Below are 15396 nucleotides of genomic sequence, written 5' to 3'. Positions count from 1 at the left end.
CCTCATTTGAAGATCATTAACTTATTGCATTTCAAAATCTCTTTTTCCAAGTAAGTTACCATCGACTGGTTGCAAGGTTTCTGTGTACACTCATGTTTAGAAGAGAGAAGACCACCAGACATCCCACTACAAGATGAAGGAAAATTCCAACCCCATGTAAACACATGGCATATACATGCTTAGAATTGGATCAGCCTTAAAGTATGGAATAAAGTAGTGGAACAGCTTTAAATTCATAGTGCATCCTTAATAGAAACAGTATCTACTGGTTTTCAAAGATAATAGAGCATGAGGGTCATCACAGTGCAGATTCTCAGCCCCACCTGAAGATTTTCTGATTCTGTGGGTTTCTTATGAGACCTAAAATACATGTATTTAAGAAGAGCCACAAATGATTCTGACACAAGTAAGCATTTGGATATACTCAGAATTAATATGCCTCCTGCAAATGACCATTAAGATTGATATTAACATTTACATCATTTAAAAATCATGGTTAATCAGCTTCTTACAGTATTAAAATAGCCACGATGACTATGGTTTAGATTTATTGTGGTGATTCTTGGATTTTGAGATGAGATTGCTTAATGTTAAATGCCACTTACTAAGAGAACCTGCTTTAAAATTGTTTTTAATATTGATTTTAGGATTTTATTTCTATTTTAAGGGTTTGACTGTAGTTTGATGTTGCTTTTATATAATATCTTTTCAGTGCAAGAAAGAGTTTCATGGGACTGAATTTACCAATTTATCATTTCATATAGCAATTCTGTGGATAGCTCTTATTGTAAAACGATTTTTTTTAGTTTGCTAATGCGGGTTGATGCAGGAGCAAGACACACTATAAAAGTCATATGTTTCTTAAGGGACTATTCTTGTATTCATTTGCATCAATCATGGCTTTTCTGAACATTGATTTATACCAGAAATCTCTTTTTCTCCTGTCAATGTATTCAGAAGCCACCTCTAAGGTACAGATTAAAGACCTAAACTCCACTTGCTGTTAAGGAACTGATGAGCTATTCACAGAAGCTGCCAAATCAGAGGCAAAAAAATCTAGTGAAATGAGGGTAGAAAAATCATTCTCCAAATGATATCTGTCAGTAATTGACATTAACTTTCTTTCCAATTATTGACATAAAAAGTGGGCAGGTAGGAAAAGTCCACACGTACAATGAAAGTTGTTCACATTTAGAAGCTTTAAATTTATCCATCTATTTTGCATTTAATAAATTATTCAAAATAAATCTGTTGCCACTGTGTACAATATGATTGGCATAGCATATATATGAACAACATTTTATGCTGGATTATTTTATAGATATATCATCAAGTGAGAAAGCCAGAAATGTATATTCAATTGGTGGAAAAGTGTTATTAATTTTAAATGACAATTTAAACTATAGTAATCAACTGAAAGGAAGTGTTCATAGGGAATGTCAAAGTAAAGGAAAAGAATTATTTTATCTTCTTTGTAATAAAAAGAGAGATAGTTGTTTCTTCATTGGGCTACTTTACAAAGTCTATATATAACCTTATTCAGACTTGTAGTTTAAAATAACTAAAATTATGTGAGACTGCATGTATACAGAAGCTGTATTGTAAGGAACAAGTTTAATGGATTGAGATTTGTTTAAAAAAAATAAAAATGAGCTGTCCTTGTGGAAATTTCTGAACAATGTCCATTTACAACATGGTAGTACCTGTGAATCAAAAGCAATACATGGCAAATGGACCAATTATGCCACTTTTCTCAGCAAGGAATTAAAGGCAGTGTCATGGAACCAGTGTACTGCTCTGTTGAGCCTTTGTGACTTGCAGTTTGGGACGTTTCTTTTCTAATCAGCGCATTATACCTGTGTGTTCTCTTTTTTGCAGTTCAGCAGAAGAGCAGTTTCATTGGCAGCCACAAGGTAAAGTATGGGCTCCTGGTGGGTCCTTATGCTTACTTCCACATACAGTAAATGGGGAAACGTGACAGTAACAATTACAGTGACGCTGTTGTGATAAACAAGTGGGGAGCGAAGTTCTCATTCTCTGATCCCTTCATGTTCTCCAGGGATAGGTGGAATTGGCTGGCCTTGGCATTAGCCCTGGCTGTCAATTACAAGTTTATACAATGAGAACTTCATGGAGATGATGGATTTCTTGGGAAACTTTTTGATTATTAAGTTGTAATCTCAAGCTTTTAGTGTTAATATATCACTTACTGATTCATCCTTTTCAAATATCTTATTTCAGATGGTCAAAAAGATATCGAAGATGAACTTACAACAGGTCTTGAGCTGGTGGACTCCTGCATCCGATCACTGCAGGAGTCAGGAATCCTTGACCCGCAGGACTATTCCACCAGCGAAAGTAAGTCAGATGGCAGTTACAGTGGAAGACCTTCAGGACACAGCATATTGTGCCATAGTTTTTTTCTGATATAATTACTATTATGCACCATATATGATAGGGCTTCTAGATATTTCTATACTTGTGTTATCCATTTCCTTCCACTCTCAACTACCTGCCCACATTACCCTATCCTGACTCCCATTGAATTAAAAAGCTCTCTAACTCAGTCATTGACATCTAGATTATTTTCACCATTAAGACTAGCATATTTAATGAACTCACATGCTTGTTTAACCAACACAATGTCTAACTTGAAATTAACGATCATACATGCTTTATTCATACAAATAATTTGTGGTAGAGATCTTTAAAATCTGCAATTATGTAACAAAATAGATATCAATTTGGTATAATGTTAACTAGTATTAATAATAATAATGTAATACTCAATAACTTCTTATATTCCTACACTTAACCTTGCATCACTATATTAATTTCAGTAGAATATTGAAATATTTTTCTTTTCATTTAATATATTTAACCAGAGAAATTGAAACAAATTAAAAATGTGAGGAATTGAAATAAGTCATTTTTTTTAATAAAATGTAAAATTCTCTGGACTTATTTTAATAAAATTCCACAAAAGACTAAAAAGGAAATAATTTAATAAATCATGTTCTCATATTTTAGTATTAAAAATAAATGAAGCAATCAATTCCTTAACTTTAAAAAAAATAAAATTGCCTCTAATATACTTCAAGATTTGTCTTATAAAAGGAAAACATAAGAATAAGATAGCATAGTTATCTTATAAACCATTTAATTTATATACTACATCATCTTCTCTGTAATTTTTATACCACCATTATTCTTTGGATAACAATCCTGTAAATATCCAGATTGATTTTTAAACCCATATCTATCCCCTTAATAGAACTCCTAAAGTAAGATGAATGATTGTTATTTTACTTATTCTCTGTATTTTATATTTAAATGTAGAATCATTACTTTTTCCCCAGAGTCATAAATATGTTTATGTTATAGGAGTAGCTGTATTTAAAATGCATTTAATTAATATTTGAACCACATTCACTCACCTTCCTAGAAAATAGGGAAGGCAGACATAGAATAGTAGGTCTTGCAGTGAAGGAGGCAAGATGATGTATAACACTCTTCATTAATATTAGAAGATCTTCTAATATTAATGATATACACCATCTTATCTAAGAATAGATCATTCTTCATATAATAATATAATCCTTTATTAAAGGTTATACCTCCTTCTAAACTCAAAATTTAGTTTAGAGTTCTAAATTTCTAAATTTTGAGTTTAGAAGGAGGTATAACCCTTAATAAATAGAAATCACAGAAAAAAGATAAAATAAGAGGGAGACATTAAAATATAAGTGATAAGTATATCAACCTAGTTATGTGTAAGTGCATTGAGTTCACTAACAAGGATTATAATTCAAATTTGAAGTTAACAAAGATAAAACACTTATGTGACTTTTGGTGAAATTAATTGTTAAAATTAAAGGACTAGACAAAATAGTGCCAGCAAATGCAATGAATGCAAAGAGTGGAATTGGAAGATTATTGTGAGGTCAAGTGGAATGTATCATGGAGAATTGATCAGAGTCAGAGAGGAGCTAGGTAGTGAAACTGTCTTACCTCTAAGGATATGCTAGAACTAAGGAGCGTAAATGCACTGAACAATATAGAACCTGAGTTCTAATATTAAAGCTAAAGAGGCTGATGGAAAATATTGCTGTAGACACTTTAATGCTCATTCAGAAAGAATGCTACAAGAAAAAGCCACAGCAAGTCAGAAATTAAAACTAACAAATCAGTGTATTAAATAAATTTTCAAGTTTTAGTCATTGAATGATACTAATTTGTTTGTATATGCCCAGGGAATATTGACAAAAAGTGATCAGATCCTGGAAGATAAAGACAATTACATAGAAAGGCTATATTACTTGATAATAATGCTCGAGAATTAAAAGTGAATAATAAGGGGCTGGAGATATAGCCCAGTTGGTAGAATGTTTGCCTCGAAGGCATAAAACCCTGGGTTTGATCCCCAGCACCCCCCCACCCCCCCCACATACAGAGACAACAACAACAACAAAAAAAAAAAACACAAATTGAACAATAAAATAATAAGCAAAAAATAAATAAAAAACAGAAAACATACTTCTGGATATCTACTGAATTATAAGCAAAAAAGAAATTGCATACAATTTAGAATGCAAATAAAAAGGAACATTTTATAATAGAAACTGAATCCAGATGAAATCTAAATTTTGTTATTTAAAAAGTAAGACAAAATTTAAAGGAATGTTGTGCTTATTTTGGGAAATCTTATAAAGAGCCAAATAAAGTTTTAAAAATCAACAAAATGAAATGATAAAAGTAAATTCAGCTGGGTGCAGAGGCACCAGCCTGTAATCCCAGCTGCTCTGGAGGCTGAGACAGGAGGATAACAAGTTCAAAACCAGTCTCAGCAAAAAGTTAGGTGCTAAGCAACTCAGTAAGACCCTGTCTCTAAATAAAATACAAAATAAGACTGGGGATGTGGCTCAATGGTTCAGTGCCCCTGAGTTTAAACCCAGCCTCCAAAAAAAAAAAGTAAATTCAAAGACAAGATAATGCAAAATAAAATAGATGAGATAAATAAATGGCATAGAAAAATAAATAAACAGAACGGGTAAATATATGAGTATTTTTATTAAATGCCAGAAGATAATACCAAGCTTTCCTAGGTGAGAAGCTCTGCTACACCTGAGGAAAATGGAGAGGATTTGGCTTTCACTTTAGTTTTCCTGTAATATAAATTCAGAAGTCACCTACAGTGCTGGGCTGCGTTCAGTGATGAAGGCTTAGAGGTTTGGGGCCCTGGTTGAGTCCCCAGTCCTGCAATACCAACTAACAAAAGTCACCTCAAATGACGTATTTTCATCACAGGGAAGCTAAATGCTTTGGTAGAGCTTTTTCCAAATATACGTGGTAACTGTTGAATCTTTTTGCTTTTCAGAAAGATTAGTTTCTTTGTATTATTGTATACAGAATTACTTGAAGACTGATACAGGATTTTAGTTCATTATTCTTTTTTATAAGTTCTTGCATCCAGATTGAAAGAAAGGAAAAGAAACCAAATGAAACATATAAACCAAAGAAATTTCCATGTAATGAAAGCCCTACCCCAAAACCCTGCAATGGGGCTTTGGAAGCACAGAGAAATAGAGAATATGGTTATCCTTCAGAAACACTCTCAACTTTTTCCGTCACTTTCAGACTGAAGTAGCTGAGTAACATTTAGAGAAATAATTTGAAAATATTGGGTAGAGAGCATCATTTTGGAGATCAATATTGCCAATTTTAAGTGTTCATAAGGCTATAAAATAAAAATCTCAATTGCTCTGTGTTTCAGTTAGAGTCCAGATGGGATATAGAGAGTCTACACACACACACACACAAAAAAAAAACTTAACTGAAGAGAATTGAATTAAGGAACTCTTTGTACAGGAATGGGCGAGATTAAGGGAACAGTGAATGTTGAGATACATGGGGTGTAGCAATGACCAAAAAAATAAAAGCCCCTCACCACCCTCACACGTGAAGGAGAGTGGAGGGACCACTGGTACCCGCAGAGTTGAGATTCATGGAGGCAGCAGGAGAAGGACTTTCCTAACTTCCTTCTCTCCTGGCCCCTAGTTTCCTTTCTGGGCCTCCTATTGGCCAAACCCAAGCAGAGGCCAGAGAGCAGGGCATCGTTGCTGAGAGGATGGCCAGACAGTGAAATGCCAAGTGAGGCGATTAATCAGCATGAATCTCTGCTAAATAGTAGAAGCATGCACCATGTGTGTCCCTGTCTGGAGGCACAGCAAGTAGATACGCAGGGGCTCCTTGACACTCTCCATCTAATTAGAGAAAGCGCATCAGATGCTGCTGGTCCCTTGTGATTATTCAATCAGTGGCTTCATTAAGCTGGAATAGTCATGAACTAGCTAATGCTAAATCGGGCCTGGCACCCTGCCCTTGAGAACCAGTCCCTTAATCCTAACTCAGAAGGGACTCAAACAATGCTAAATACGTCTAAATCAAGCCCAAAAAGAAAATACTAAAAGGGAAAGCAATCTCAATCCCTAAGCACATAGTACTTAATTTGTTGTATTTAAAGCTTTTACAATTCTTCTTTCTAAGGTCCAGTTAAAATAAATTTTGAAGCATAGTAACCCTGTCTTCTTGACCCTGAGGCAAGTGCTCTGCCATCCTGACTTTATGGGGTCGTACACCTATAAAGGTTTTGCTGTACTTTAGTGTTTTTTAAAAATGCCATCCTAACAGAATGTAAATCGTGTATACAGCCGTTGGCTTCCAACACTTTTTCATGACTGCCGGCTGAGTAATTTCAATTCTAATTCTAAATATGTGTCACCGAGTCACTAGGAGAATGTTTTCAGAAATTGCAGTTGTTTTACTGAAACAAAACAAAGCCCACACATCAGCAACAAAGACAATTTATTGGCAGAACTTACACCCATCAGCTTCTCACATAATGCATAGGTTGGCCTCACCTGACACGGACCAAATAATTTATTTAAATTCAGAGATAAGCATGATTGCATTTTGACCAATAATTAACACATTATTATCATCAGTCAAAAATCAGAAATACAGAAAAATCAGAAATATGAAGAACAGCTTGGGAAAAAGGACTTACATATTTAGCCAGAAATGTGTTTGATATTATATTTCAAATGCTAATTATGTCTGTCTATGGCATATTAATAAATTGAAGTTCTACCATATTTTAGATAATTTTATCATTCAACAAGAAGAAAATCTTGGAAGCTGATACGTTCTAAACATTATGATAAAAACCTACATTGTTTTTATTTTTAAACCAGCATTTATTTTTAAATCAGGAATCAATTTTATAGGTTACCATTTGAGCAGGTGGAATCCAAATAGAATAATCATATGTAATTTGGTAGAAGCAAATATAGTATTCACTGTGGATTTACAGACTACCATTTTCATTTAATTATTGAGAATATACTTAGTTCACAAGAGACTCTGAAAGATCAGGTTATTAAAGTGCTATAAAATATTACTCTATATATCCCTATGTGATAATAATATTGAAAGTGAGAGACCTTCTGTGAAGTGCCTGTTTTCATAATTCCTGCAAAGTATAACACCAAAGGAGGCAGAAGTAGTCTAGGTGTATAAAATTTTTATAAAAATTATAGTAATCAAAATGAGAAGTGTATAAATCAAATTGGTCAAAATATAGAAATCATGGTCAGGGGAAATGGGCTGCTTTGTTTGCTTTGATTTCTGTTGTGTTAGAAGCTGTGTTCTCACACCGACCCAGTAGGATGGAAAAACCTCTGGAAAGGGGTAGAAGGCCTAGATTCAAGTTCCCTCACTCCCTAAGTAGCCATAGACTGTCACCTGACCTCTGGCGAGCCTTCATCCTGGAACTGTATCTATTTGAGTTAATTGTCCAATCCTCGGATCACTCCTTCCATTTGAAATCAGTTTATCATATGCTTCAATCCAGGCATGTAAAATCCAAACCTGATGGTAGTCCTTCCAGAATTTGGTCACCGTATCCAGGTCTAGGGTTGCCCACGGCTTCATTCATCCACTTGATTCTGTTGCAATTCACTGGTATTTACTTGAGCAGCCACCTTTGCTGTTTGACGCCAATGGGAAGTTAGTGGTGGTGGCGGGGGGGAGTGGAAGTCATGAGCAAAATCACAGAGAAAACACAAAGATAGCTCATAGAAAGAAATAAAACCTTTCAGGAAGCTGTAATTATCTTCTCTTTCAGATAGTGTCTCTACTTGGTATTCAGCTAATGCTCAATTTTTTTTTTTTTTATTAGATTTCCTTCTATCACAGAGACATTTAAGAAGCATGTTATACTTTCTCTAAAGAGGTCACCAGCTCAGGGGCAGAACTGGAAGTTGAAGGGATAGGCAAAGGCATACAGGAGAAGGAGCTCCTTATCCATTGCCTACACAAGAGAGAGTTATACAAAGTTCCCATTAAACACATCAGCTGGGGTTAAGCCCCCAAATTAGTCTCTGGTAAAATTTTTCTGGTTTTGAAATTGCAGAGGCACCATAGATGCCCAGCACAGAAATGTGAGGAGGTACCCCAGACTCTTTCAGGGACCCTCAAAGTCAAAGGATCTTCACAATATTGAGGTTACTGATCTCTTCTTGCTTTTTCTCAAGCAAATGCTCAGGTGTGTGGAGAACCCGTGGTGTGTGACAGCACCAGTGCTCTCTGACAGTTAAGGAAACGTGCTGCATGTTGTTCTGTTTTGTTTTTTTTTTTTTAACTTTTCCAATAAATAGCATTATGTAGAACTCACATTGATAAAAGCTCTCAGGATCTTCAATAATTGTTAAGAGTACAAAAGAGTTATAAGACAGGGAAGTTTGAGGACCACTAGGGTAAACATCAAAGGGCCAAAAAGATGTATGTCCAAGACACATAAATAAAATGTGATTAAGTGCACAAGCAAGTCATGCGGATATGAGGGAGTAAGTGCCCTTCTGGCCCAATCAGCAACTGCTTTGTGAACTCTGTCATCCCATTAATCAACTGTGGCATTTGCTAAAGTTAGCTTCTAAGTTTTGTTTTCTTCAAGACAGATTTATGTTACTTCTCTGTTTCTCCCAACAATGATTGATAATGAGAAATCAGAATCTACCTTCATCAGCTCATTAATTTACAAAGAAATATATAAAGATTTTTCTTCTCTGTGAGATGTTAATTCTTTAATGATCAATAATCTGGAGACAAATCTTTATAAGGAAATAGTTGGGAAACTGTAGTAACTCTAAAAACATTATTTGTTATATTATCACCTACAACCCTATGAGAGTCCGTAAGACTCTTCAGTTACACATTTTGAACTATAAAGTTATACATTTGACATTTGTCTTTTCTGGTATCTGCCATTTTGCTCAGTTTCCTCCATTGAATATAGATCTAAAGAAACAGTGAGATGCTACATATTGTCAGCACATGACCAATCTTAACTTTATTCATTTCAAATAGTCAAACTTGAAAAATCATACTAATTAAGTCAATAGCATTGGTTGAATCTAAATCAATTTAAAGTCCAAATGGGTGATTCTGTGTTCCTGGGACCATTAAAATTTTAATTTTCACCTAAAGCATTATGCATGGAAAGCAACTGATCAGATGAAATAGGTATTCTGGAGACAGAGACATAGAAATGAAATTTAAGAGCGCACCTGCTCAGAGAACATCCACATTGACTGTAAGCTTCCTCGCATAACAAGCCCCTTGAGCTTTCCCCTCAGTTAATTTTTGGAATCCTAGATGGCTGCACCACGATTTTCAGGCAACCTCCTCAGTGGAACTCCTGCAAATGAGCTTTATAAGTTACTAATGAAGCTCAGGAGAAAACAACTAGCTTACCACCACCAGCCACCTCTTATTCCAAGTAAGTTTATAAATTGACGAGTTCTTCCAGAATCCATAAAAAAGAAACTGCTGCTATAAATGAAGCTGATTAGTGGCACAGTTTAAGCACAGTCTGTATTTTTTTACCCTTCAGAGTGAATTTGTGGTTAGATAGGACTAAAGTGCTCTGAACAGATTTAAGTTTGTCAGTAATCCTACAAATAATCAACAGTTTTTCTCATTGATTTTGTAATTTATAATAACTGCTTCGATACAATCACCACAACTTATTTCCTTTATCTTTACCTAGCATCGTCTATGAAATATGTTCCCTTTCTCTGTATTGGACATTACTCAAATAATTTACTCTCATTTAAAAAAATAATAATACCCTTAAAATCATTTTTAACCTTCCACGAAGAGCAGGTAGCAAGAGGGTAGCAATGAATGTAAATTGCTCGTCAGTGATAGAGGTGTGTGGATCCTGGTATGCTCATTTTTCATGGCCTACATAATTTTTTTTTAAAATCATTTTGAAAAAATCAATTTAACCTAAGACTAAATAATGTAACTGTACTTCCTAATGGCATAAATTTAACCAAAGCTGCTCTTTGAGATGTCAGTCCTGAACATGTGCCTCTCAATCTGTATGTTTAGATTCTTTTCATTATCCTGAATTAGGGTCCTCATAAACATCCCCTTGGTTCCTAATCAAGATGCTACCCAACTCTACTGCCTGATTTTGTTGTTTTGGGGGGCTTCTTGTTGGTGCTAAAATAATCCACTAGACGTCCCCTTATTCTTATGGCCCTGGCTTCCTCTACTGATGATTCTGATGTCTATACCTCTGCCCTAAATTTCATTTACTTAGAATCAAATCAAATGGATCTGCTTTCATCCTCTTATAATCAGTAATTTCTGGAAATTTACTGAAGATCTAGAGAGACAAAGCATGTCAAGTTCTTTTAGACCCAGTATTAAAATCCAGTAGGGTTCCTTTCTAATAACAGTGCATGCATCTTCTCCTCCAACTCCATCCCTGAAGAAGTAAGCCTGTCCATCCCTGGACATCAAGTGCCCACACGCACACCTCTTGCCGCTTACTACTCTGAAAGCACAGATGTGCTCTTTCATTCCCTATTAATCATGTTCAGGACTGATGTCCAACTTAAGGAGAGCAGAATCAGCAAGTCTGAGCAAACCCCTGAAGATGTGCGGAAACAGAAGCCATGCTCTGCCCGCATGCTGTCTGCTGCGTTATCTGAAAAGAAGTCCCTCTGGGTGGCAGAAAACTCTGGGCACCACTTCAGTGTGAATGGGTCCCCCTTCCAGGAATGAGGCACTTCCACTCTCCTTTCCTCAGTGACTGCAGCTTTTCTTTCCCTGCACAGCAAGAAATTCCTGATCTCTAGGCGCTCCTGCCTCTGAACACACTATTCTTCTGTTCTGTTCCTTACATGTCTATAACCTCTGCTTTCATCCTCTTTTCTTCCTCACCAATTTCCTGTTGCCCTGTAATGCTGTGCACAGGGCCTCTGTTCAACAGTTAAAATTCCTTGGAGTCTGGTCTTTCAGAGTGTTAAGGTAACATGGCAGGGTAGGGTTGATTTTCTCTAGGCAATCAAGCATCAGGACAGGCTGCCTGGAGGTGGTGACATTTAAAAAAACACCTGAAGTTTGGGAATGAGTTTTGACATTTTCAGAGAAAGAAATTTCAGACTGACGGAATAGGAAAACCTTTTGCTGGATGCCAAAAGAGTTTAATTTTTCATTGCTTGGCTCTGACACTAGGTGCTTGTTTGTTTGTTCTATTTTTACCTAAAGCAGGCCATTTTAATGAACAATGCGTTCGATGTCTCCTTTGCAAATTGAGAGCTTAAAGAATATTGAAAGTAAACAATAAGTGATGTATGGGATGATGCTTTAACAAGATTTTCAGGAAAAACAAATCCCAATCAAGGTTTTATTATTATCAGACCATGTGGCTATGTAATTAGATAAGTAGATGATAATAATAATAACTGACATTCACATTGGAATTTATATTTTTCCAAGAGCTTTCACAGCCATTATCTCATTTAGGTGCTCAAATGTAGAGATATTAAAATGTGCAGGGACATAATAATGTTAAGGACATGCAATCTGAAGCCAGACTGCAGTGTTTGAACCCCGTGCCCACCACTAACTGTGGGCTCAGCTAGAGGGACCCTCAGTGCCTCCAGCATCAGAAGGAATGGCAGTCCCTTCTGCACTGGGATGTGTAAAAAGTCAACAGGGTAGGAGTTTCCCAGGACAGTCCCTGAACTTCGTAAGCACTCCGTCCCTGTTGGCTGGTTTTACTGTGACCTCCACCACTGTGGTCATCACCCTCTCTGCCTACATGGACCTGAAGGAGGACCAGGGCCCAGGTCTGCAAGCATCTAGTCCTGGTTTATATATTTTTACCCCCAACACACACCAGTCACTTCATTAGCATGACCATGACTTAAAAATGCCACATTGGAGGCATGGGGCATTTTCTGTATTATTACACACTGTGTCTTTTTATTACATTTTACTGTATTCTGAAACCAGCAAGAATTAATACTTCAGATAAAGTCTTTTTTTAAACTTGTGCAAACAGATATGGTGCACATGATCATGGAAACTAAAATATCTAGTTAATTGGATCAAAATAAACTGTGTATTATAATGTCTTTGTTTATATGATCTATAAGTGGGTCTGGATTTTTATGTAAAAATTAGTATTTTGGCCTCTATATTCATTGAAGTTGACTTTGTTCCCCTGGTGGTAGACAGCAAGCTCCCCCAGCTAGCACTAGAAATCTCCAAGCAGCAGTTTGCTGGGAAAGAACCGTAATCTGAGGTGTGAAGAGTTCTTCTATGAACAAGAGGTCCTCCATTCAAGAAATACTTTTTCAGCCCTAACATGTTGTTGTGTGTATATTTGTGACTTTGATAGATAAATAGTGCTTGATCTTAGACAACAACTCCTGAACTTGGAGACAGAAGTCAAAGATCTAAGTCTCATCTTTAAACTATCACATGTACAACAGCAGCTGATAGCTTAACCTCCCTTTGCTTCTGTTTATACTTGTAGGGTTAATGAAAAAGATAAAAGTATAGTTTTGTTTGCAAGTAGTTGTGTTTTCTCTAATCAGATAGTGTATTTGAAAACCTATTGAGGCCAAAATATTTTACTGGAGATCCTTTTCGGGGGGGGGGGGTGGAGGGGCGGGGGCAGAATGCCACAGTGGTATGCACCTGTGATTCCAAATAGTCTGGAAACTAAGGCAGGAGGATCTCAAGTTGGAGGCCAACCTCAGCAAGGTAGCAACAACCTGTCTCAAAATAAAACACTTACCTAGCATCACGAGGCCCTGGGTTCAACTTCCAGTACATCAAATAAAAAGTTTTAAAAAGGTATTTTGCCCAGCAGCTCAGGAGGCTGAGGCAGGAGGACCGTGAGTTCAAAGCCATCCTTAGCAATTTAGTGAGACACTAAGCAACTCCAAGAGACCCTGTCTCTAAATAAAATACAAAAATATTTTTTAAAAATAAAAAAGGACCAAGAATATGGCTTAGTGGTTGACTACTCTTGAGTTCAAAATCCTTGGTACCAAATAATAATAATAATTAATAAAAAGGTACTTTGTTTTATGTATGTTCTTAAGTTAGTGGGATCAACTGTGTAGTTTCCTTGAGATCTTTCCTCTGCTCAGTTGGAGATAGTGAGTTTCCATCAGACCTAGGACAGAAGAGTGTCCTGAGCATTATCACTTTGTCTGTAAATGGCGTAATCTCCTCTCCTTTAAAAGGTCAGTCTTTTTGAACAGGTCCCTGGGCTCAGGTACAAGGACTCTCCAGTGATGGGTTAGGTCAGCAAAGTCTTTGCAACCCCTCAGATCAATGTTCTGAAGATGTAAGTGCCAGAACATGGCTCTGCCTTCTCCCACCTAGAAGGGCTTCATGACTCACTGTAGCTCACAGTTCAGGTTTCTCTGGAAGCAACCAATTGCACCAAGACAACAGGTCCTTTCCCCAGCTGGAATCTTAACACCTAGCCTCTCCCTCTTCCCTACCACATCTTCCACATTAGCCATTTCCAGCTCCAACAGCCTGATTTACCTCTAGCTCAAGCAAAGAACTGATGTAAACTCAAAAGTTCTGAAGAAAAAAAAAATAAAGTCAAAAACTATAAATGCTTTTAAAATCTTTGGCACATTTGTATTTTCTACCTCAATGCACAGTATTGTTGATAAAACTAATTGAGAGTCAGTTATATGCAAATTTTACACCCATTATAAAGTAATTAAGAACTGTCCTATCATTTTAACCTTTTTCATATTTTCATACATCTATGCTTTTCAAAACTGGAATGAATAAATAGGGTTGAATCAGTACCTAGCGAGCAGTGGAAAGAATCATTCTCAAACTCACCCGAGGCTTGGCTATTCTCCCTGCGGTTCTGTCCTTGCCAGGTGATGTCAGTGTTGTAAAATGATGATCTATTGCTCATTGTCGCAATTACCTTTGTCAGAGCACATCTAGACTTCAGCACTTGAGATGTTTGAACAAAATAATGAAATAGAGAATCTTGGTTTGTTTTCATTGAGTATTGATCAAACACACAGCTGATTCTACAACAGACGATCAGATTTGATTATTCCATGACATATTTTTTAGAAGCAAATTAATTTAATTGAATTTTTTTTTTGAAAAGGGACTTTACATTGTCATCTAAAACTCCTGCCAAGCATCATTGGTAGGTTTCTGGAGATAATTGTTAGAACCTATTTAGACTATACAGAATTATTTTGCTTGCTAACTACATATCAAGAATAAATTCACAATCTTGTCGAAAGGCAAATAATTAGGCATGCACCTATTTTCCTTTATAGACTCCGTTAAAATACATAAAATTAAAGATCATATTTTACTTCATCCTATCGACTTTTGTGAAGTCTGTGTACTGCTGCGTGTCTGCTGTAACCTTCATTGCCTTTGAGATGCATTATTGTGGGGAAGATGGTGTGGCCAGTACAGACTATTAATGTCCTCAGTGGACTGTCCTGAAAGAAATAGCCCATGTAAGTCACAGTGGGAAGCTGCCCATTAGCAGGTACAATGGTGACCATCAACCTGAAAGGGCCTTTGCTCTTCACCATAGCTCACACTTCTCCATTAGGATGTGACCTTCAGCAGAGACCAAGGGTAGCACCTGTGGCCAAAATCCATCACCACCCTGCTAGTGCTGACTTCCTCCTCTTCCCTATGGGTAGTCCTCATGTGCCACGGTCCTCAACAGTGTCTCCTCCCATGCCTCCCAAAGGCTCTCCCATATCTCAGCAGATACACTGCCAGGACCTTTAGAGAACTCCCCTTGCTGCTGAGCCTGGCAGCTTCCACTGCATCGAGGGAGACATGTCCCTGGCATCCAGAATGAGATTCTGAATGCATCTCTCTCCAGAGACTTGTGTATCTGACCATTAGGCCTGTAATACCTTCAATATGCATTAAATGGTTTTTGTACAGACTATTGGAAACTTAACCATCTGGTATATACTATTTTCTTGGGACTATATGCTTTAAATTAAA

General features: G+C 36.6%; 1 protein-coding gene across 2 annotated transcripts in view; it reads left to right on the top strand.

The window, feature by feature from the left end:
• The window catches only part of Ctnnd2 (catenin delta 2), a 706435-nt gene that overhangs the window by 294917 nt on the left and 396122 nt on the right, over positions 1 to 15396 (top strand). For both annotated transcript variants that reach the window (XM_077795427.1, XM_077795424.1), the window contains exons 3-4: positions 1879 to 1913; positions 2242 to 2358. In XM_077795427.1, coding sequence (XP_077651553.1) covers positions 1879 to 1913; positions 2242 to 2358 — 152 coding nt within the window. The remainder of the gene's footprint in view (positions 1 to 1878; positions 1914 to 2241; positions 2359 to 15396) is intronic.

The sequence above is a fragment of the Urocitellus parryii genome, chromosome 1, assembly GCF_045843805.1.
Source record: "Urocitellus parryii isolate mUroPar1 chromosome 1, mUroPar1.hap1, whole genome shotgun sequence".
NCBI lineage: Eukaryota > Metazoa > Chordata > Mammalia > Rodentia > Sciuridae > Urocitellus > Urocitellus parryii.
The sequence above is the reverse complement of the archived record's forward strand: the minus strand, read 5'-3'. Positions and strand labels throughout refer to the sequence as shown.